General features: G+C 41.8%; 2 protein-coding genes across 2 annotated transcripts; both read left to right on the top strand.

The window, feature by feature from the left end:
- Positions 1 to 7894: 7894 nt before the first annotated feature.
- Positions 7895 to 14687, top strand: zranb2 (zinc finger, RAN-binding domain containing 2). Its single transcript, XM_080835243.1, has 10 exons — positions 7895 to 8190; positions 9527 to 9579; positions 9718 to 9826; positions 10132 to 10214; positions 11051 to 11127; positions 11223 to 11387; positions 11600 to 11781; positions 12310 to 12408; positions 13236 to 13394; positions 13611 to 14687. The coding sequence occupies exons 1-10, from the start codon at positions 8135 to 8137 to the stop codon at positions 13666 to 13668; spliced, it is 1041 nt and encodes a 346-aa protein (XP_080691369.1). The 5' UTR covers positions 7895 to 8134; the 3' UTR covers positions 13669 to 14687.
- Positions 14688 to 15621: 934 nt separating this feature from the next.
- On the top strand, positions 15622 to 19260 carry ptger3 (prostaglandin E receptor 3 (subtype EP3); the record flags this gene model as incomplete). Its single annotated transcript, XM_080833847.1, has 2 exons — positions 15622 to 16476; positions 18949 to 19260. The coding sequence occupies 2 exons, from the start codon at positions 15622 to 15624 to the stop codon at positions 19258 to 19260; spliced, it is 1167 nt and encodes a 388-aa protein (XP_080689973.1).
- Positions 19261 to 24049: the final 4789 nt, after the last annotated feature.

The raw sequence follows: 24049 nt of genomic DNA, 5'->3' as shown, positions 1-24049 counted from the left end.
TATAGAGGTGTAGCTCTGAAATGTGAAATAGCTGACATTTCCAGGTCCAAACCTTTCTCTTTGCCCTGGCAGTATGGTATTTAGTGTTAGCTCTGTGCTGACCACCGTGTGATTCATTGATTCATTCTAGAATAATAACACGAATTCTGAACACCTCTGAGCTTAAATGTGTTTCACACAGTGATTACCATAAGAGCGGATGTGCATCAGACATTCATGAGACGTGACAACCTTTCATTTCGTGTCATATCCTGACTGTGGCCACCTTCATTTAATGAAGCTCTTGTAATTATACAGGGCTCTCACTTGCATCCCCCCCCCCCCCACCCCCCTGCCTAAGGCATCTTAAAGATTCATCTTTCACCAGCGGTGCCCCCCCCCTCCGCCCTGCTGTGAACATGTCATTTGATGTATATTTGATGATGTTACTGTTGTCATTTCCCCCCTCTATTAGGGGCGTATATGATGCAACATTGTGGTAACGGCAAAAAGCCTCTGGCAACGGCTAAAAATAACCACCTGCAATCTGGGAAGAAAGCTACAAAGATGACAATGATGCATTTTCTGTCCAATAGGGTCAGTCGGTCAGTGCCACATCACACTGGAGGACCTGCGTGTATTTTTTTTCAATCAGAGGGCAAATCCATTCTCACATATCCTGAACGTGTTGATATAGTGAGAACTTTCTTCTACTAGTGCTATTTTTATCTGTATTTATTTATTTAAAAAAATCTTCTGTTGTTTCAGCACTGCTCCAATGGCCCCAGTCCTTGTTTATTGTCTGGCTATATAAGGACGTTGATATTTCATGCTCTCATCGCCCTGTAATGTTTACAGTATGATCCAAACCTGTCATACGCAATGCACACAGGCCATGCATTGTGTTAATCATCATGATCTGCAGCGCTCAGTCGGAAAGGAAGGCCACTGGCAACCATGGCTTGTCAGCGCAAATTATTTCACAAATGCCACCGTAATCACATCAATACATCAAACCATTCGGAGGCAGCTGTTTGGGTTTAATATGCCTGCCGTGTGATTTACTTAGGATTGATTCTCAAAATGAGAGCTCTAATTTGGTTATTGTTCATTTCAGAATTTGTATGTGGCATTTCTTTACAACTGCAAGCCGTAGGAGATTGTGGTATTCTCTGATCGGCTGAGGGCTTTGGGTTCAGACAACAGTACAGCTTCACCTCCATGACTGATGATTGACAGCACAGAGACAGCAGGTGGAAACAGCTCTGGATAGAGAGATGGGCTCCTGAGGGGCCTTTCTACTTCACAGGAAGTGCTGTTGCACAATCCCAAAACATGTCTAATATATATGGTTTATTCCATACAGCTCTTTATAGTCCCTGTTAAATACCAAATTATTCATGAATAATATACTTTAAATTGTATTTATTTTCATTTATAATATATATTTTATTGATATTAATTTAATATTTAATAAAATGCATCATTTCACCAAATCCGTGGTAGCTATATGGCATTTTCTTTCTTGTGTTTTGTGTTTTGTATGTGAGGTGTGGATGGGCTGCAGACATCAGAGGCTGTGTACTGTATGTGGGCAGAGTAAGGAGAAGGGATGGCAGTGCTGTATGTGGGCAGAGTAAGGAGAAGGGTTGGCAGTGCTGTATGTGGGCAGAGTAAGGAGAAGGGATGGCAGTGCTGTATGTGGGCAGAGTAAGGAGAAGGGTTGGCAGTGCTGTATGTGGGCAGAGTAAGGAGAAGGGTTGGCAGTGCTGTATGTGGGCAGAGTAAGGAGAAGGGTTGGCAGTGCTGTATGTGGGCAGAGTAAGGAGAAGGGTTGGCAGTGCTGTATGTGGGCAGAGTAAGGAGAAGGGTTGGCAGTGCTGTATGTGGGCAGAGTAAGGAGAAGGGATGGCAGTGCTGTATGTGGGCAGAGTAAGGAGAAGGGATGGCAGTACTGTGGAGAGGCAGAGTAAGGAGAAGGGTTGGCAGTGCTGTTTGTGGGCAGAGTAAGGAGAAGGGATGGCAGTGCTGTATGTGGGCAGAGTAAGGAGAAGGGTTGGCAGTGCTGTGGAGATGCCCAGCTGCTCCGCTTGGCTCCATCTCCCTCCTATCTCCAGCGGGAGTGGCTGCTGCATTGGGGAGTGACGGGGACCAATTTAACGCCTCATTATGTAAATTGATCATCTCAATTGACCATCACTTTGATAATGGCACAGGGAGACTGAGAGGGAGTACATATATTTGGAAAAACATCCCTAAACCGTCCGGAGGGCTAAAAGAAGACTGGAGTGTGAATGTGAGGAGATACTTGCGAATGCTGTCAATGGAGCGTGACCACTTGGAGTGCACGACTAATGGTTACCTTGGTGACTCCACAATCAGGGAAGCTGAAATGTCACCGGTGCTTACGGTGAACAAGTGACACATGAAGGACAGAAACTTTCTCCAGTAACGCTTCAATTTTGGGGGCTTTGAGTCTCTTTGAGTTTTTTGTTCCTTATTTCCTCAAAGGTCATGAAAGAAAATGGAACACACATGCAAAGGCCTTGCTGGGCAGCATTGAGTGCAAAATGCAAACCAACAAAAACTTCTAAAAAGAAGACAAAAAATAAGAAACAAATACGTATATATATATATATAGATACGTGTGTATCTGTGCAGTATATATGCACAGATACACACGTGCTTACAGCATGCATCATATCTACATTGCCACTTCTGACAGTATTCAATTCAATTCAATTTTATTTATATAGCGCCATAACAATACAATTGTCTCAAGGCGCTTTACAGAGCCTGAACCCCTCATTTACTCTACAATGACTTGCTGTATCCTGTATCTAAATAATCTAATACCATAATGGAATAAACATTTGCCCACGCTGCAGATATGACTAAATAAGGTCTTTTCAAAGTCATGTTAGGTCTTAATCTCCCCTGCTTCAGACTCCTTCACAGTATTGATTGAGGCTGTGGATGACTGGATCAAACCACATCTGGAAATACGGCAGAATGAATGTTGTCAGTGCGTAATTGCATTTATTGGCCCGGCTCACACCTTCTAATCTAGGATTATGATGATACATTAACAGCACAGGCTCTGTGTTTAAGGGGCATTCATCAAGCTCTGTCAACATAATGAGACAAAGCCCACCTATCGCATTCATCAGGGGATGGTGGAGCCATGGCACGGCCACGTGTCAAACCAACCAAACGGAGACAATCGCCTGCTCATCACAGGGAGAAGGGGACAGAAAGGCATGCGTGTAGGCATGTGTGTGTGTGTGTGTGTGTGTGTGTGTGTGTAAGTAAGTAAGTAAGTGAGACTTTATTTATATAGCACATTTCATACAAGAGTTGCAATTCAAAGTGCTTTACATAAAATCAATAAAAGCAAGCAGCAGGAGCAATAAAATAATTGTGTGTGTGTGTGTGTGTGTGTGTGTGTGTGTGTGTGTGTGTGTGTGTGTGTGTGTGTGTGTGTGAACATGTTTGATGTTTTGTAGTGGTACTGATGTCATCAAACACCATATATGCACACCTATCAGTGTAGTATATTTTGAACTTTTCTTTTTCAGTTATCAGACAAGAATGTCTCTAACAAGTGAGAGACTGCTATGAACAGTACATGACCCATTATAACAAGAACATGTAATTACAAGATATGTATTACCTTTAGACCTCTCTTCAGGGTGACCTTGCATGCATAACATGAAAGAGCCAAACTTGCGTCTGTTATAAGCCGGTTTCATATATAATGAATTTACGTATCATATATTATAAATGCATGCGTCATGTGAGGCGCAGGCCATTACTCATTACTTCAAAGAAGCCCAGCAGCATTTTTTACATTATACATATGTGACTGAATATTAATTGCTGGCTTTAATTAAGGGTAATGTACTGTTCTGTGTTGTAAACAGCACATGGAGATACCACTAGCACTGATGCATGGCTGTGTGAGGGAGAGGGAGAGGGAGAGGGGGAGAGAGAGGGAGAGAGAGATGGAGAGGGAGAGGTAGAGGGAGAGAGAGAGAGAGGGGGAGAGGGAGAGGGAGAGGGAGAGAGGGAGGGCCTGTCCTAAATATAGAGTGGACTCTGGAGGACACTTCATCAGCCCTCGGTGACACGGTAATGAGGAAAGGGCTCTCTCCAGCTATGGCAGCACCTGACTCCTGAATATAATCACCTGATCTGGACGAGATCATGGTCCAGAACTGGGCCAGAACCTGGCCGCATCTGGGCCAAATCTGGGATAGAGTCAATTTCCATCCTGGTATTTTTTACGGAGCACTCTCTCATCTCACCTGAACTAATGAGAGTCTGAGACACACAATATTATTACTGTAGCTCAAAGTAGCTGCCCAAACATGGCATTGAATTCCTTCAGTGGGTCTTCAAATGACATTCTGATTGCCTGTGATGCCACGTTTTTTGCTTGTAGCTTATTTAAATTGAACATAAATGATCAGTTATACTATCCACAGTGTGGATGGGCAAGACCAAAGCATGCCCGTTGCAAACTATGATGTAACATGTATTGTACTGTGTATGAAGGAGGGGGGGATCATGCAGATAGGAATATGGTAATGGCTGCGATGTTCTGTCAGGGTACCAACTCCAGATCAGATACCAGATCCACCAAATTATGGTAATGCTCAAACCCATTATGCTCTGGAATGGTTTAGATTGGCCAACCCCTTCCGTCATTCTAAGTCATTACGCTGTTTCGTATATGCTATGTCACATTGTCTGTCATTGGTCTGGATTTTTCCATTTGTCATTTTGTGTTAATTTCAGTCCGTCAAATAGAGCGGTCTGCACCTTTTCAAAATTACTTTCATTTTCCCATTGGTTTGTTTGTTCTGTGGTTAGATGGCTCTTGAAAAGGTGGCAGGATGGGGACGCGTCAGGTCAAAATGATTACCTCTCTGTCAGCAAATGTTGTATAAGTGGAACTTAGGGTCGTCAGCGCAGGCTCTGGTTGAGAGTGCAAGATGTCATACTCCTTGTGAATGTGAATGTTTCTCATTGAACATAAAGTATATATGCTATAAAGAATATAGAGAATAAAAGGCCACACACAAAATTCATAATCCCCAAAATGGTAAACAATTAATACACTGCAATGTGCCGAAGAGAAGCCTCACTTGATTCATTCTGAGCTTTGATCTTTATTTTTCACATCATATATGTAAAGATTAGGATCGCCGTTCTTTACCTTCCACCTAAAGCTCAAAGACAATCCAGTACAAAGTAGAAAAATGTTTTACATATATTTCACATATAATACATACATTTCACATATAATACATACAGTACATTTCACATATAATACATACATTTCACATACAATACATACATTTCACATATAATACATACATTTCACATATAATACATACATTTCACATATAATACATATATTTCACATATAATACATATATTACACATATAATACATATATTTCACATATAATACGTATATTTCACATATAATACATATATTTCACTATTACAGCATTTTCACAAGAGTGCAGCATATTTTCAAGAGTGTGCTTGTGTTGTCTCAAAATATGGGACGACATTTCACAGCTTCCCAGATGTGTGCTCAGTCTACTGTACAGAGTGTGTGTGTGTGTGTGTGTGTGTGTGTGTGTGTGTGTGTGTGTGTGTGTACAGAGTGTTTTCTCTTCTCTGCAGCCTCTGCGTCCCTCTGTGGATGACCTTTTGCATAGGAGATCGGCTGCCAGGCATCAGTCATGAATATGCATAGGAGAGAACAATTAGACAACAATGGCTGGAGTTATTACCGTAAGATGGCCCAGCATCTGGCAACCAGATCTTTAGGTGTGTGTGTGTGTGTGTGTGTGTGTGTGTGTGTGTGTGTGTGTGTGTGTGTGTGTGTGTGTGTGTGTGTGTGTTGGAGTTATTACCGTAAGATGGCACAGCATCTGGCCAACCACATCTTTTCAGCCTCTCTCAGCTCCTGTTACATAAGAGCGGCAAGCTGACAGCATTTCACTATCTTCTCATCACCACAGCGTGTGTGTGTGTGTGTGTGTGTGTGTGTGTGTGTGTGTGTGTGTGTGTGTGTGTGTGTGTGTGTGTGTGAAGAACAAAAAAAAAAGCCACAGACAGACCTCTGCGGCAGTCTGCTGCTTCTCCTCTTGTTAAACACGCCGGAGTGTTGACACGGAACACTCGATAGGGCGCCAAAGCAAAGGAGAATCCCCTTAAGATGTTTCCATATGATTCCCTGCCGTACAGAAGATACATGGCTCTGAAATGACTGCTGAATTATGATGTCAAATAGAGGTGGGGGTGGTGGAGGGGAAAGGGAGTGGGGGGGGGGGGTACATTTTCCCAGCCTTTTCTCCACCCCCCCTGACTGAAAACAAAAAGCCTCAACAATATTTGTCAGGATTAGAAAGCCCAGTTGATTTGCTCAAGGTGCTCTTAGCCCCTTTAGTTGCTTTGATTGTTGGTCCCTGTCAGTAATGCAACCCAGGACAGAAGCTTAATTTGAGCGTGAACGAGCATAGGATTAGCTTTAGCCAGCGGACCAGAACCACATTCACACACATGAATGACTTTGTTAATTAGCGCTGTTGACCAAACCTGTGATTAGTGAATGTGAAATGCCAGGGGTAGGAAAAGATAGGAGGCTTAAGCAAGCATGGCTGCTCAGCCCACCTCTAAGTATCAGGCTGGTGTGCTCTAAAACAGTCTCTAATTGTTTCCCCTGAATCTTTTGAGTGACTCTGAGCTAGACATAAGAATGTGAGAGGAGGAATAGGAGACGTCTCATAACTAATTCATTAGTAATGCATTTATCCAGTGCACTGCAAGATACAATTTCATTTCTCACAGTTGTGTGAATTCTAGATATTTGCATCACCTGGCAAGACATGTGTTACCATAAAAGTACATTTGTATGCACCCCTTAAAACTGGGAGGCTGTATTTTGTTTTTAAAGAAGACAATAAGATTGTCATTTGTCAGGGATAACTGCTGGTGAGACGTTGATGAGGGTGTCAACATTTCAAACACTGACCATGTCCTTGCATCAGCTTGTGTGAGAAAAACTGTTCAAATACTGGTTGAGCATCACTTAACAAAATGGTGAGGCAACATCATTTTTGAACTGATTCAAATGCACTTCCCTGATTTTGGAGATTATGGTGACACTGCCATCAAGTGGATGGAATGGGAAAAGAAAAATGCGTGGTGTGAATCAATGTTACATTATTTGTTAGTGTGCACACTTTAAGATAAAAAAAAATATTGATGGTCACAACTTCATTTGGAAGGGGCAAATACAAGGTCAAGGAAGAGGTATTCTAAGTTATAATGCTGTGTTTGTGTATCGTGTTTAATATTCTGTTGTTGTACCCTCTCTTGATAGATGCAGAATAGCCAAAGTCATGATACAAAATAGAAAAAGACACATACAAGGGTCAGAAAATGTCACCCATATAGATTAGTTTAAAAGCAGACATGTCTTGTCATGTTACTATGGAATAATCCAAAGATCAAAACAGCACAGTTCTCTTGCAATAGCAGTACAATTTAAAGTGCATATAAATATTAAATAGATTGTCTAACCAATATGGTTACACAGTCACGTTTTAGATGGCTGAATTGTAAAGTTATAAAGAAGATTGAGAAAAGTCTAAGCAATGTGATCCGGTACCCAAGTTAAAACATGCCACACTCACCCACAGAAACCCAGGAGACTCTAGGCATTTGGATACAGTGACTACCATTTGAATCAAAAGAGGTGGTAGCAGGCATGATAAGGACTTTGGTAGCAGGAAATTATTTGATTGATGTTATATCTTCTTCTGACCACTAGGGACCAAGGACAAGTTTTATGCTGGGTCCTGAGAGCGCTGACAATGACGTAGAAATTCTGTTGCGCTCTTGTGAGTTGCCTGTTTTGCATAATGCAATTTCTTTGTTGCCTTTGAACCTCCATGTTCATTATTCATTTGGGGTTTCTCTGACTCTGATGTTTAATGTAAATTGAATAAACATTCATTTTTATAAGTTAAACAATCGGTTTTAAAATAGCGATGTTAATTTCGTGAAGCCTGATCTTTTTCGTCTGGAAATTCACGGACAACTATAACAAAATTCTCCACACAGCCAGGAAAATGTCGGCGAAGAGTTTTCGAGTGAGTGACGGCGACTGGATTTGCCCAGATAAAAAGTAAGCAGAACTGTAAAACGAAACAAAAGCAGTTTTATATATCTATATTTTAGTAATGCAACATTACGTGTGAATTGCTGCGAAAAGGTACCCAGACTGGTTTGCTCACTGTTGTGCTAGTTGAAGTAAGCTATTGCAGCCAGCTAGGCAGGATAAGGCCTTGACCCAAATTTGGAGGCAGTCGTCTACCACCACTACTGCTATCAACACATGTGTTAATATTCTGTTGTACTTTTATCTGCACCGTGTCTGCAGAACCTGCAGATAGGAATCATTAAGATGAACGTCAGGGCGAATATAAGTATCTAGCTAGCTGTCAAAATTGACCTGACTGGTTAGCTCGTTCGCTAACTTAGCAACTGCACGGGGGTTCCTCGCGCCCCTCTAAAACACGCTCTTGCATTTCCTTTTTTATCGCTTTCCATATCTGTTGAAGCGATAACGTTAGCGGGGGTTTAACGTTAAAACTCTTTGATTTATGGAGTCTTGAAGAGTGACCAGATAGCTAGCTGTTTAGCTCGCAAGGCGTGTCAGGTTAGCAATATAGCGTGCCAGGTTTAGCGTTAGCTGACGTGGTTGATAATTAGGTAGTTTTTGGAAATGAGTGTTCTGGAACTGAGTTCTTAGTATAAATAAGACATTCTTTCACGAGACCCCGGGTCCTGGGAAATAACTTCCTTATGCTTGGAATTCTGGTGTAGTTAAACGATACACTGATCTGTTTGTTTAAAGTTAAAATTACTGGGCAACATTTTGACTCTTAAACTTAATACGCCATCTCTTAACTGTGGCCACCTAAAGGCGTATGTGCACTTTAAATGACACACATTTAGCATACATCTTGCTAAGTCTTGTTATGTTTCAACTCACTGAGACTGTTTTCCCAAAATGGTTTGTGTAATATGACACCTGGGTAAACTGAATACCTGCTCATTCCGCATTTAGAAAACGAAAGTATGACTCGGTGCTGGGTGGCCGTTTGCCGTTTTTGTTGTCAAAAACTAAAAGTGCTTCCATGTCGTAGCAATGTAATTATGAAGGAGAAGGAAGGAAGTTTGCAAATGTTTTAACATCTTCTAATGCCTTCAGGCTTTACGCTGGGCTTGTTAACAGATTTTTGCAGGCACTGAAGGTTAAGTAATGCAATGAAATGTTCTAAAAATAATACAAATACCGAGCAACCATAAAACAACGAGAGAGTTTTTATAACAACATAATGTCATTTCATTGAATGTTGTAATTTTCATGTATTAAAAATGCTAATAGCTAGCAGTTTAAATGAATTGGTCTGAACCACCAGCCAATCTGAAGAAGCCTGTTTTCTGTCTCTCCACAGATGTGGAAATGTGAACTTTGCAAGAAGAACCAGCTGCAACCGATGCGGAAGGGGTAAATGACTGCTGTCACCAAAAACAAAAATCATGCACAGTTAGGCTACTTTTTTTTACCTAGTCGGACATCATTTAGGCATCTGTTCGATGTTTCAGATGGAATGTATTTTCTAATGCTTTACTCTCTTTGCTAAAGAGAAAACTACAGAAGCGAAAATGATGAAAGCTGGAGGAACAGAAATCGGGAAGACGCTTGCCGAGAAGAGCCGTGGCCTTTTCAGTGCCAATGACTGGCAGTGTAAAACGTGAGTTACCGTGGAAACGTATGCTTTTCTAGAGAGTAGGTTATGACTTAGTATCAATTTGGCAAATTGCTTTTTTTGCTTTGTCCAACAAAATGAATTGCTCCAAGCAATGACAGAAGGAAATCCAGGTAGCCAAAGGATATGTTTTGCACAAGTAATAAACCAAGTAGTAAGTAGGAAATAAATGTAGTGATAAACTTGATACAAGGAAGTTTCCCCTTTTAGATGTGCATTTACATTCTTCATGTAAAGATAGAAACTGGAGTGTTTTCAGACTGACGTTCTCTCTCTTTCTCTCTCAAAAGCTGTGGCAACGTGAACTGGGCCAGACGGTCTGAGTGCAATATGTGCAACACACCGAAATATGCCAAGCTGGAAGAGAGAACAGGTAAGACCCAAGTAGGGGGAGCAGAGAGGAAGCAGAGGGCAAAGGCCCAGAACAGTTCACAAGTGTGTGTGTGTCTCTGTGTCTGGGTGTCTGTGTGTGTGTGTCTGTGTGTCTGTGTGTACTATGTCGAACCATTTGGGATCCTCCCTTAGAGTTAAATAACTGTATGTACCACGGTATTACAATATTTCCATAAACGTTCTTACTGTGCTGCAGACTGCACACACATTGTACATTCAGATCCATAGACAATCTTTCTTTAGCCTGTCAGACTTTCACAGGAGCCTATCAGTGCTCTCTATGCAAACAGGATCTGGAGAAGAAAGGGGAAACAAAAAAACTAAATGATCTCGGCTCCAACTTAACAATGGTGAACACTAGCTAGGCAGAGAGAAGCAAATTTGAAAAGGCACCACCGTCTTTGAAATCCGCTGTGTGGGAACATTTTTGATTCAGCGTTCAATACAATGCCGAGGGTAAGAACAATGTTAGCACTGTATAGTCTGCACGCATTGCTTTGCCACTGTTGGCTACTCGAGTGGAAACACTTCTACCATGATGTCTCGGTGTACCATCACCTGGCCGTGTGTCCACTCATTAGCGAAAGCAACAACAACAATTTGGGACACAAAAAAAAAGCGTACCGTTGCATTCCTAATGTGTACACAAACATTTGGATGTCAGAAAACCAATGGTTTTAGTTCAGGCACACATAGATACATTATGATACATTTTGCTGTGGCATTGTCACTCAAAAAAGCAGGAACATGAGGGAGAAAAAAGATTTAGATAATTTGTAAGACGGCCACATTCATGACTGAACTATTATTTCCCAGGCTATGGGGGAGGCTTTAACGAGCGAGAAAACGTGGAGTACAAGGAGCGAGAGGACTCAGATGGGGAATACGATGAGGTAAGCAAACAAACTCACCCAGATTAAGTTATGCCTAGGTTTTACTAAGAACTGCCCATATAAAATAACGAAACATTTCCTGAAATCCCTCACAGTTTGGCCGTAAGAAGAAAAAGTACCGCAAACCTGGAAGCAACTCCAAAGAAAGCGAGAAAAAACCTGTACCTGCACCAATAAAGCAGGAAGGGAAGGATGAAGATGACGAGGAAGATGATGATGATGATGAAGAAGAGGGAGATCTTTCAAAATACAAGCTTGATGTAAGCCACACACCACCATACTTTCACACAAAAAAACACTATCTATCTCTACATTCTAGTACTATAAGTGAGTACTCGCACTAGTATTCATAAGCAGCATTTCACCACACGCATAAGCTCTCACCAGCAGAAAACACTAGAGTTTGAGGTGAGGGAACCCAAACGAAAGGTTCTTTTGTTTGTTTGTTTATTTATGTGTTTTTTTGACCCAGGATGATGATGATGATGACGAGGACGATGCTGATCTGTCCAAGTACGACCTGGATGCCAGTGACGAGGAGAAGCTGGCGGTGAAGGAAGAAAAAGAGAAAGAGAAAGGCAGCCCCTCGGGGTCCTCCCACTCAGGGGGCTCCTCCTCGCGCTCCTCCAGCTCCAGCGCTCGGTCCAGGTCCAGGTAAACGGGTACAGGTCAAGGGTCACGCCAGGAAAATGTCAGTATCAGCTCAATTTTCCTTCCCAAGTATTCCCACCACCTCTGATTGTGGTCTTTGTTTTATTTGGGTTTGTTTTGTATTTGTTTGTTTTGTGGTTGTTTGTTTTGTGCTGTAGGGACTCATGTCTGTTATGGTTTATTGTTATTAGTTTATTTATTTATCTGTTTGTTTGTTTGTTTGTTTGTTCTATTATCTTATTGTAACATAGTGCCTTTAATTGCTTTAACATTGCGGTCCAGTGAATGCATTTATAATTGCATTTTCCTCTCGGCTGTAAACACATTCAAACATTTACCATCATGATGTTGCACTGTAAAATTGTATGTAATCACTTGTCTCAGTTGTGGTGCACAGTCTGTTTTTCTTAGATTTATAGTTTTAGATTTGTACATAATGTAACATGTACCCCATCATGATTGTAGTTTTCAGTGTTCACTTTTCACAAAATGTTGTTTCTGTTTGTGTGTTTGCGTTTGCGTGTGTTCCAGGTCTCATTCCGGTAGTTCGTCCAGTTCCCGATCTCGATCTGGCTCGAGCTCCCAGGGTCGAGGTCGCGCTCGCAGGTCTAAATCCAGGTCTAAATCCAGGTGAATGGGGTAGTGCGCGCTGGCCACAGCGCGGACGAGACCTGGCACAGGAAACAGACTTAGCACTTTAAATTGTAAAGTAGTGATGTCTGGGCCGATGATTGATACTCTGGACATGTTCTCAATTAATGAATGTTAAAATCAAAAGAACTATGAGAACTTTAATGGCAATGTTGGCCTGCTATGCAGGAGTATGCTTTCAATATATGGTCAGTGGCCAATGTTGTAAGGAAACCTTAAGTGTCTCTCCCAAGTCCTTTTGTATATTACTCTTAATCAACAGAGGCCTCACTTTGATATTTTCCTTTGTGTCTGGCCAGCTGATGAGAGCGGAAAAAAGTGTTATTTTTAAACTTGGATAGCAGTCAGTGCTCATCAAAGCGTGCAGCTTAGTTCTCATCCAAGACAGATGTGCACTCTTTGGGACACTAGCTATGTCATTCATTGCTCAATGCACTACATTGCAAAAAGACAAAAAGTAAAAAAAAAAAAAAAAAAAAAATTAAAAAGCTGTTGGGCTTTAATTAAGACAATACAGATCCCCCCCCCCCCCCCCCCCCGCATTGTTTTAATATTTTAACGCTTTAGTACTTACAAAATATAATATACTCTAAAGTATCTGTTTGCTGCTTTGACTTTTATTTAGGCAATAGTGATTTTAAAAAGGAAAGAAAGAAATATTCATTGTTTTAGTGCTTATATGTAGCATATTAGGAACTCTAAATGGCCAAGCTACAGTGGTCTCTGGTTATTGACCTGTAAGGTGATGACTTGAGTTCATACAGTGATTTACTAATGACATATTCTGACATATCCTCCACAAAAAGATCCAGCTCGAGGTCACGCAAGGGCTCTTCGTCGTCGAGGAAGAGGTCTCGCTCTCGATCCGCCTCCTCCTCACCAGAAAGAGGGCGGAAAAGAAGCCATTCCGGGTCTTCGTCCGAGAACAGGAAAAAAAGGCGCTCTAGATCCCAGTCGTCTGAAAGGTTTGGGTTTCTGTGGAATACCAAATGGTGTACTGATTAGGATTCCAGTTACAGTGGTCCTGTCCTGGTGGCATGGTCTGCATGTAGAACACTTAGCATTTGGTACAGGGAAAGTTCACACGTTCAATGCACTCACCCTCCCGTGCTCTTTTTCTTTCTTTCTTTTCTTTCTTTCTTTCTCTCTCTCTCTCCTTTCCTCTCTTGTCTCCCCTCTAGACGTGGCGGCCTGTCGTCCGGATCCTCCCATTCTGGTTCAAGTTCAAAAAAGAAATGATTTGGAAAGCAGCCATTATCATAGGGATCTCATCCATGCATGTTGATCAATACAGAAAAAAAAAAGACCGTTACAGGCATCAGACTAAAGCAGAACTCTCCTCAGTCCAAAAAAAAAAAAAAAAAAAAACAGTGAATCGCTTTTTAATTGTATGTGATCACACCGCCTGCCCATCCGTAAACAACGGCTTCCCATCAGCAATGCAGTTAAGGCTTAGAGACCGGTAGCGTTTCAAGCTAGTATGGTCATAACTTCCCTCTATAACTGGAGGTGAGTCAACACCTAAAATGATAACGACCACCATCATGACTGTGGCAGTCATAACCGCACAGGTTATCTCAACCTCCTGTATGGCGAACACCTAAAATTTGATTTTTGATTGGGTGTGTATTTTTAGACCATAGTTCTGGGCAGGAACTAGGTTTGTGTTTAATTTGGAATGGCCTTATGTGGAATTAGATCACTGTATTCGTGGCAGGCCAAGTCTTTGAAACTGTCAAACCCATATATATGGACATAGTGCCTACCAAGAGGCTGTAGTTTTACTGTCCAACTGTATGTTTGAGGTTTTAAGGTAAGTATTTTTTTTTCCTTTATTTTGTGTCCTCCCATGCCCCCTGTGGTGAAATGAGATTCCTGCTGCGAATGTTTATTTTTTTTTTGTTTGTTTTTCTCTTCCCTCATCTCTTGTTTTATTTTGAGGCGGCTACCCTAACCAGTCTTGAGTTTAAAATCTGTTGTGTGGTCATGAAACCATACATATCAGTTCAGTAGGTCGGTCACCAGACTATTACGTTTGTTTTTGTAACTCCGCTCAAGACTTTTCTTGGTGCATCCCCAGTCTTAAGTCTGATTCAGCAGTACATAATGTATAGAGAAACAGTTTGTCATGTCTGAACATCATATCGTTTTTTTTCCTTGAGTGACGGGAAAAGTAGAATGTGAGAGATGTTCTGTTTGATTTAAAAAAAAAATAATAAAAAAACTGCGTTGTAATGTGAATAAAACCTTGTTAATCACACGGTTGAAATGTCTTGCCGTTTTTGCTGTTCTCCAGACTTACTGTTAAAAGTACTTAGAAGAATGATCAAGCTTCCCTGTGAGGACAAGTTTGGATATTTGTCTTTGTTAAATTGATTGTCTTATCCTTCAAATGCTTGCACATCATTTTAACTTACAATTATAGGTGTGTTAGAAAAATGCAAATCGATACTTTTTTAACCAAAAAAAGGCATTAAAGAATTCCGTTTTGCTGTTGATTTTCTAGGCTAGGCAGCCGCTTCAGTTTTTTCTTTAATGGCGTATGCCTAGCCAATAATGATGTGTGTGCAGATACCACTAAACGGGAAGGGAAAATGATGGCTTGGCAAAAAAAAAATTGGCCATTTAAATTATTTAGAACAAGGTCCTTTAGAGTTCTATACAAACTTTCATACAGCATCCCTGAATATAAGCATAAAACCCCCGTTTTTTTCTGCGTTCAACCTGACAACCAATTTCAGGTCGTAGAATCACAGATTACACACACAAATATGCTTACATGTCCATAATATTAACTGGCCTTTAAAGAGCTCATGTAGGTCGCCAAAGGAGCTTTTGACAATTCCATTTTAAGCCCGTTTATTTTCAAGGATGTAGGCTACTCTAAATGTTGTGAATAAGGTTATCGCCAATCAAACCCCCTTACTGATTAGTTTGCGTAAGGCGACGGTGGGTGCCTGGTAAGGTCTAGTTCTGTTTGAAATGAATACCTGAAAAACGAAATGAATAAAAACGAGCATAAAGCAGGACTTGCTTGGAAATGATTGTGGGTGGCCACGCCTCCGCACTCGGGCTATAAAGACGGCTGTGCGTTATATAGTTGGTGTCGAGGAGAAACTTCTGTGGCAGGCTAGTGCACACAGACATCTCTGGTGAATCTAGCCATGTCCGTGGCATGCGAATCGGCTAAGGATGACCTATCACAATTGCGACACTTTGAATGTCTTAAATAATGACTCTGTTGGAACAATGCTGGAGTCCAATGTGTCCAAAACATTGCACGACAGCAATGCCACCAAAAGTGGCAGCTGTGGGTCAGTCTCTGTCGCTTATCCCATTACTATGATGGTAACGGGGATGGTTGGGAATTCTCTTGCCTTGATGTTAGTTTATAGTTCTTATAGGAAAAAGGAAAATAAACGAAAAAAGTCGTTTCTGCTCTGCATTGGCTCGCTGGCGCTGACGGATCTCTTCGGACAACTGTTAACGAGCCCTATCGTGATTTCAGTTTACCAGGCTGGTTTGAAGTGGGAGCGCGTTGACACAACGGGAAGTTTGTGCGCCTTCTTCGGGGTATGCATGACAACTTTCGGACTGTGTTCCCTCTTTCTTGCCAGTGCAATGGCAATCGAAAGGGCTCTTGCGATCACTGCTCCACACTGGTATTCCAACCACATGAAAACTAGTGTAACCAAGCAAGCACTGGCCGTTATCTGGTGTCTTGTCTTATTATTCGCCCTGCTGCCCGTTGCAGGTGTAGGACAGTACTCTCTGCAGTGGCCAGGAACATGGTGCTTCATCAGTACAGGAGATAGAAACATCTCGGGAAATGCCTTTTTTGCGTTCACATTTGCTGGTTTAGGTATATTTTCCCTTCTTGTAACTTTCCTCTGCAATATGGTGACAATACGAGCGCTTGTCATCCGCTGTAAGATGAAATCAAGCTCGTCTCAGTCGTCCAAGCAATGGGAACGCCTGACCACGGAGACCGTGATTCAGTTGCTGGGTATCATGTGCGTGCTGCTGGTATGCTGGTCCCCATTACTGGTAAGTACTCTGAAGGAGAGCTTCTGTTTCCTTCATTTCTTCTAAAAAATGAAGACTTAAACGATCACAACTCATAAAGTACACTAAACATTTTGTATTATTATTATTTATGTTTAAATATGAAATCCACAGTTTGCACTAAAGTGATTGTCTCTGCCATACTATGGCAATTGTTGTACAACAATATAAACACCAGGTGAATGGTTATTTGCCCATATCAGTGCTCCTGATGATACAGTCCAGGTTCTCGCTGTGATGAAACCCAGATATTGCTTAACTCGCCTAGTAAAATGTCCGTTGAAAGCTAATAATTGGTAGAAAGGCCATATAAAAATGATGCATCAGTTCTGAAGTTCCTCTGTACGTGTGTTAAGCAAGCATGCCTGTAGGAAGCTAAGAGTTAACCTATGCCTCCATCTCTTAACATTCCTCACGCTAGTTTTTAAAATAGACAAGAGCAGGGAGCATTCAGACAACCAAGCAGAATCTTCACCATGTCACTGGTAAAAGCTATATCATAAGGGGTATTTAGTTCCAGACTGTCATCCCTGAATTGTTTCCAGCTTGTCCTTGTCCCATGAAAGGAGTAACTTTATATTGCCGTCAGAATGCCTTATAAATGAGCCATCTAGACTATATATACAGCCTTGGGATTATGCTACATATTTCCTCCCATGATGTATGGTTTTACAGCTAAGAGGTTGCAGAGGTTTCCAGTTTTTAGATCTAAAGCTGGCTACCATTTTTGGTGATCCAGAGATTCAGTGTCCATATTGAGGCTGCTTCGGAGTGGTTAACTCATTTTATTATCAAAGCTTCTATTACAAACAGAGGCAGAGAGTAAATCGAGGGAAAGAGAAAGAATGAGGGAGGTTATTAGAGTTCTTTATGGGCAGGCTGCTCTGTCAAAAAAAAGGTTTAGAAGGTGTGTGTGTGTGTGTGTGTGTGTGTGTGTGTGTGAGAGAGAGTGAGTGTGTGTGTGTGAGAGAGTGAGAGTGTGTGTGAGAGAGAGAGAGAGAGAGAGTGTGTGTGTGTGTGTGTGAGTGTGTGTGTGTGTGTGTGTGAGAGAGAGAGTTTGACTGGTATTCTGGGTATTTGCTGAAGAAAACCAGTCAAACTGCCAACATCAATCATGTGGTCCGGTGACAATGTATTATTGTCTATTGGAAAATCTCAAAATCTTTTTGACATGATGCTACCAAATTAGGTTCATGCTTTTGTGGCGTTTTCAAAGCAATATTGATCCTCACACCCTGATAGGAAATCACTGGAAGCCTAAACAATAACATAGCAAACTGAACAGTACAACTCCCAATGCAAGGTGACATGGTTTTGTAATTTATTTGCCAGTGTTTTGCTAATTTTCTGTAATTTAATTTTAAATTCGGCATATTAATATTTTCTAAAACAATATACTACTCACCCTGTTTCATTTCAGCCTGTGGAAATATATTCTGTAAGCAGCAAATAAGGTTGTGTTATGATTGTAACCAATACCTTTCAGGCCTGTTGGCATTCTATGGAAGGTAACATTGATACAGCAAAAAAAGTAGTTTATCTGTAACTGGAAGGGAGAGTGATTTATTGTGTGTGAATCCTGTAACTGGAAGGGAGAGTGATTTAGTGTGTTTGAATCCTGTAACTGGAAGGGAGAGTGATTTATTGTGTGTGAATCCTGTAACTGGAAGGGAGAGTGATTTAGTGTGTGTGAATCCTGTAACTGGAAGGGAGAGTGATTTAGTGTGTGTGAATCCTGTAACTGGAAAGGAGAGTGATTTAGTGTGTGTGAACCCTGTTAACCTGTAACTGGAAGGGAGAGTGATTTAGTGTGTGTGAATACTGTTAACCTGTAACTGGAAGGGAGAGTGATTTAGTGTGTGTGAATCCTGTAACTGGAAGGGAGAGTGATTTAGTGTGTGTCAATCCTGTAACTGGAAGGGAGAGTGATTTAGTGTGTGTGATTCCTGTAACTGGAAGGTTGAGTGATTTAGTGTGTGTGAATCCTGTAACTGGAAGGGAGAGTGATTTAGTGTTTGTGAATCCTGTAACTGGAAGGGAGAGTGATTTAGTGTTTGTGAATCCTTTAACTGCAAGGGAGAGTGATTTAGTGTGTGTGAATCCTGTTACAGTGAATCACTGTACTGCTATGTCTGAACTTTGTTTGTATATCTGTCCAGCTTTTACATTTCTATTGATGAACTATTGTTTTGATGAGCTGCATGGCATAATTGTTGTCCTTCAGACATATGTGGATGGTCAAAGTTTCAAAGCAAGTTGTGCTTAAGGAACAAAAATGTGGAAGTGATTCCTGACCTATGTGAAAACATAATCTAGGAACAAATCATTAAAGGCAACAATATTATCAGTTCAATCAGTACACATCCTATGACTGGCTGCTCTTTGCCCCAGAAGAACAAACACATAATTGTTACACCCTTGGATTTCTTATGTGTGTGTGAATTCCCTCTGCAGGTACTGATGATGAAGATGATTTATACTCAGACGTCTTCGCACTACTGCAAACCAGGCGTTGCTAGCTTTGCGCCCAGCCGAGATGTACAGATGGACTGCAACTTCTTCCTCACCGCCATCCGCCTGGCCTCTCTCAACCAGATCCTGGACCCGTGGGTTTATTTGCTACTGAGAGAAATCTTACTGCGGAAATTTTTCCAGGTTGCAAATGCAGTGTCCAACTGCTCCATTGAAGGTCACAAGGAAACTCCGACAGCATTGGATGCACTCAACAAACAGACTATTGATACCAACACAGTGCAGAGAGAGTGAGCAGAGGTCAAGGAGTAACCTGAGAGAGACTTCTTGTTCGTGAGGTCACTTTGGTGCATTGGAAGTCAGGGTTCTTGAGGTCAAGAGGTCAGGGTTTGTGAGGTCACTTTGGTGCCTTGGTGAGTGTGCCAGTCTTAACTTAAACATCCAGAGGTGCTGAGATATGAGTCACTCAGAGAATTTGGTACTGTGGTATATGATTTGAGTGTATAGTATACCTGAGTGTGTGTACCATACTTACTGTAATATGCACCTACTGTGAGGAACAACAGCGGCACTGGAAATGAGGTGACTACCAGCACGTGAACACTAAGTCCTAACATCCCTTTCAGTTGAACTGCCATGGTCAATATGTCCAAAGGGATTTTATACATGGTTGCTCAATTAAAGATCTCCCAAAGCAAGAGAAATGTAGATGCCAAACATGAAAACATTCTCACACACCACTCAAGGACTTAAATGGATGATGTTCAGAAGAGACTTTATGCCAATCCCAGTCAGATTGTAATGCAATTGGCAATGCACGGGGGCCAAGCATCCATACGTATAGCTGCCTTCTCCAGCTCAACACTGCGTTGGCTGTGTCCGTTTGTCTGTACTCACTTTTTCTTCGTTTCAACCTGTTGACGTGAATTTTTCCTCTGGCTGTACGTAACTCTAAAAAGATTACCGTGGTGATCATCGCCATGAAAACAGAGGCAGTGGCTCCTGGCAGTGGCGGCTCCTGGACACAGACCCTCCTCTCCTCGTCAGGAGAATGGTGTGGTGTGATAAATGTGAGCGGCGCCTGGCTCCCGCGCTACTGCTGTCATGTTACCCCACACACCAGCCGACTGCAGTGCAGATCTGCCAAACCCTGTGCCGGACCTGCACCGGACCTGCACCGGACCTGGACCGGACCTAGGCCACATCTAGGCCACATCTAGGCCACATCTGGGCCTGGACCACCTGCTCTCTGGGATCCCTCACTCCTGACCAAGGGGTGTGTGAGGCCAGAGGGCTGGGGTGAGGTGTTAACATGCATACTTATCCCAGCACAGGAGCTTTTCTAGCAACACCAGGACAGCGTCATCATGTGACAGTGTACAAGCTGCCTCACTCAAACATGGCATTTAGATTAATACTAACAATCCTGTTACCATCAGGCTTGCATTCATGAGGGATATCTGTATACAGACTGACCTTGAGTTCATATTTATGATTGATTTGTTTTGTTTAGTTGTTTTTTGAAGTAGTGAAGAGCATATGTAACGGAAACATATACAAACGATTCTTTTTTAATTAATTGAGCCACTGTCATTAAGTAGCAGCTAGGTCTTCTGCAGGACTAAGGGGAATTTCTATTGTCGTTGATCATCACTGCTTCAGCTCATTGTGTTTACTCCTCACAAGATAATGTTATATCAGCTACAGAAAAACAGACCGTATCATAAGTTCTGGTCTCCAGCCTGATAGATCATAACGAACTCTAAGGCACCTTTGCTATAGTGAAGTGAACCTGACATTGAAGGGGATTAACAACGTAAGGATAACCACTGCTGTGGTATAAAATATTAATGTATATAAAACACATATAGCCTTTTCACTGCTGCCAAAGTTGACACGGTTGGCGGTGCTGTTTTGTGGTTTGGGGTGACATGTCTCAGATCCATAAGAGAACCCTGAACTGCACAGTGTGATATGGGCTTCAAGCTAAGTCTCCAGGCAGCTGCAGTGGGTTATAGTGACACAGTTATTATGGTAGACTGGTGTTGAATGGGCTTCCTATCTGCTCCATGTGGTCCATGTCATCTTTAACTGAATGAGCTCGACTATTGGCATCCACCCAAGAGTGCCACTCTGGGCAGGTTGTTCAGGCAGAGGAATCTTTTTAAGTTGTGTGAATGTATTGTTTCGAAGTTGATTCAGAACAACGCTGCCTTAACTTTGCCTTTCTCTCTCTGCTCTGTCAGGCTCTCTAGTCTGGCAGCGAGGAAAGAATGAGACTCACATTAACTAATCGCTCATGCGGGATTTTATTTGTACATTTGAAATGGAAAAGACGGTAGCGTGGCGAGTCAACATCATTAGCAATTTAGTTGGTTAATAGGGTGGGTCTTTAATTAGGCATCCAGTGAGTTTATGAAGGAACGTTTCCACAATAATCAAGGTATTCTGCAGGTTTTATTAATGCACTTCTGCCACAATTTGTTATAATAAGCAGTTCTCCTACTACAAGACCTTGCGTTGAGTATAATTATTTACAAATGGCTTTAATGGTTTGATGGGTTAGATTTACATATTGCAATCCTGGAATTTATGATAGAAATCAAGAAAACATCACCAGTTGGTTTATGATGCTCTTGGGCCTCGTTTTGGCTAAGCTAATTATAGCAGACAAACGACACACATATGTTGGCTGTTAAAAAGGGAAGAGGAAGTCATCCCATTGTGGACATACAGCATCCTGTAAAGATTTCCGCATTATTGAGATGACAGAATTGGTAGTACTGTCTTCAGCACTTACTGTTTTCATCAACTCGCTGTTGTTTCTTCTGATGAGGCATGAGATGAAGGCATCCCAATGAGCCCGAAAACTTCGTCCATCAGGCTCATCACTGTGTGTGTGTGTGTGTGTGCGTCTGGTGTGTGTGCGTGCGTGCGTGTGTGTTTGGGCGACCTCAGCACGTGTCTCTAATTGCATGACAAGGGTTGGGAATGGCTGTGATTACATCATCCCACATAGCTAATGGAAGAGGTCTGGAACACCAAACCAGACCTGACCAGACCTGACCAGGCCAGATCAGGGCCAGATCAGGGCCAGATCAGGGCCAGACCAGCCCGCTCAGAACCAGATTGCTGTCAGGGCATCCATGCAGTTAGAGAGCCGCGCAGCAGGTTTCCCTGATCATCAGCCAAGACTGGGACTCATTCGCTGACAAAAACACAAGGCAGAAGATAGCACCATGTTCCTGTCGCAGAAGAGACACGTTTTTCAAGTTTTAGTTTTTCATGTGTTGCATAATAATTCGTTAAGATTTTTTTTAGAGAAAGAAAGAGAGAGAAAAAAGTAATGTCTTCTGTATACAATTCTATTTATATGATTTTTATTCTCATTTGAAAGGCACAACACTCGACTATGAAATAGCTTGGCATGATTGCATTCTAATTTATTGTAATATTGTATAGAAGTATGTATAAGGTCTACATGCACTTATGGAACTGGTCAGTATGGTGTTGGGTACCTGGGGTCCTATGACCTTTACTCAGTGAGAAGTGAAGTCAAATGCTTCAGTGGAAATAAGGAGATGCTGATCTTTTGGCCTTTATCTTTTATCATGCTACATGCCAGGGCTCTTTCATAACGTCCTCCCAGATGCTGTTTGAATGCTTGTCAGTCAGTCGGGCAGAGTATCAGGTTTGCTGAGAAAGACAGAGGAGCGGAGTTCATGTGGGGGTTAAGCATGGTTTGGGTGCGCATGCAACAAGGACTGATAAAGCTTGCATGTGATTCAACCAGCATACTTTGTCATACTTTTTATTTATCTTGTGAATGTCCTTGACAGATGACTATCGTGAAGAAGTCAGTCACTCGTGTGGGATACTTCAGGGCCTTGCTTTTTGAATGTACTGTACAAAAGTCGCTATTGTGGCAAAAACAAAACCTTTCCACGAGATGTATTTTACTTTTCATGTTTCATTAAACAATTATTAAATGATACTGCTCTTGTACTGTGAAAAATGTGTCATTACATCTTTGCAAATGTCTGTGCTTGCCAAAGCCATTTTGTCCTGGTCTTTGTGGTAGTGTTGTTTTGTTTGCCAAAGCAGGTTTATTGTCTAATGTAATGACAAAATGTTCTGTTACGGATTCAATTTGATGAACCTGCTGGAAATTGATTTTGTTTCACATTTTGTGACGTAGAGAAAGGATTTGGGGGGGGGAGGGGGACCTCTGCTGACGATACACAACCATGCAGCACACCAAGTGTGTACTTTCTCGTTGAAGTACAATGTTAATCGTTGTGTCGTACCATATATGTCCTGTGATCTTTGCCAGCTAATAAAAAGTGAATGAAGCGATATGTGATGTGATTTATGTTTAAAGGAAACAAACCGACTCTCCCCACTCACTTTGTTGAGTACTGCAGAGAACACAAAGTCATTATGGAGCATGTTTCAATGTTAACCTCTGTGTTGTTCTTATGAGTACCAGAAAGTCATTATGAGGCATGTTTCACTGTGGACTTCTCTGTTGTTCTTACGAAGCAAGAGTCCTGAGAAGGCATTATGAAGCATATTTCACTGTTGCCTTTTGTGTTGCTCTTATGGAGCAAGATGAGATGAGGCACTTGGTCCATCAGAGCAGTAAACCCAAGGCTATGGGTATACCATCCTTTCTACCACGAATGGCTAAACACATTCTCTGTTTTCCAAAAGTAGCCCACAAAAAAGTAATCATAATAACTTTGGAAAGCCTCATAAAATTGTCTTGGCAAGGTTGTTTTCCAGCGATTGTAATACAGCGCAATTGATATACTGTATGTGCCTAATTTTTAACAGCAGGTAATATCAATAACTTACCGTAAGTGAGTAAGCACGCACTACACAGCCCCCAAATGGAGAGGGGAGTTTTATGAAGTCATTTTCCTGGCTGGAAAATGAGCATCAGGCCCTTACCTGTCCTGCTCTGTTAAACGAGGACTAATCTACAACCTGCTCCAGTCCTGGAGAGCCACATTTCACTTCACATACACTGTGACCAAGCATTTCCATTTCAGGTTGAACTGATTGCCCCACTTCATTAGGG

The sequence above is a fragment of the Sprattus sprattus genome, assembly GCF_963457725.1.
Source record: "Sprattus sprattus genome assembly, chromosome: 3".
In the NCBI taxonomy this organism is placed as follows: Eukaryota; Metazoa; Chordata; class Actinopteri; order Clupeiformes; family Clupeidae; genus Sprattus; species Sprattus sprattus.
This window is presented reverse-complemented; position numbering and strand designations above follow the sequence as displayed.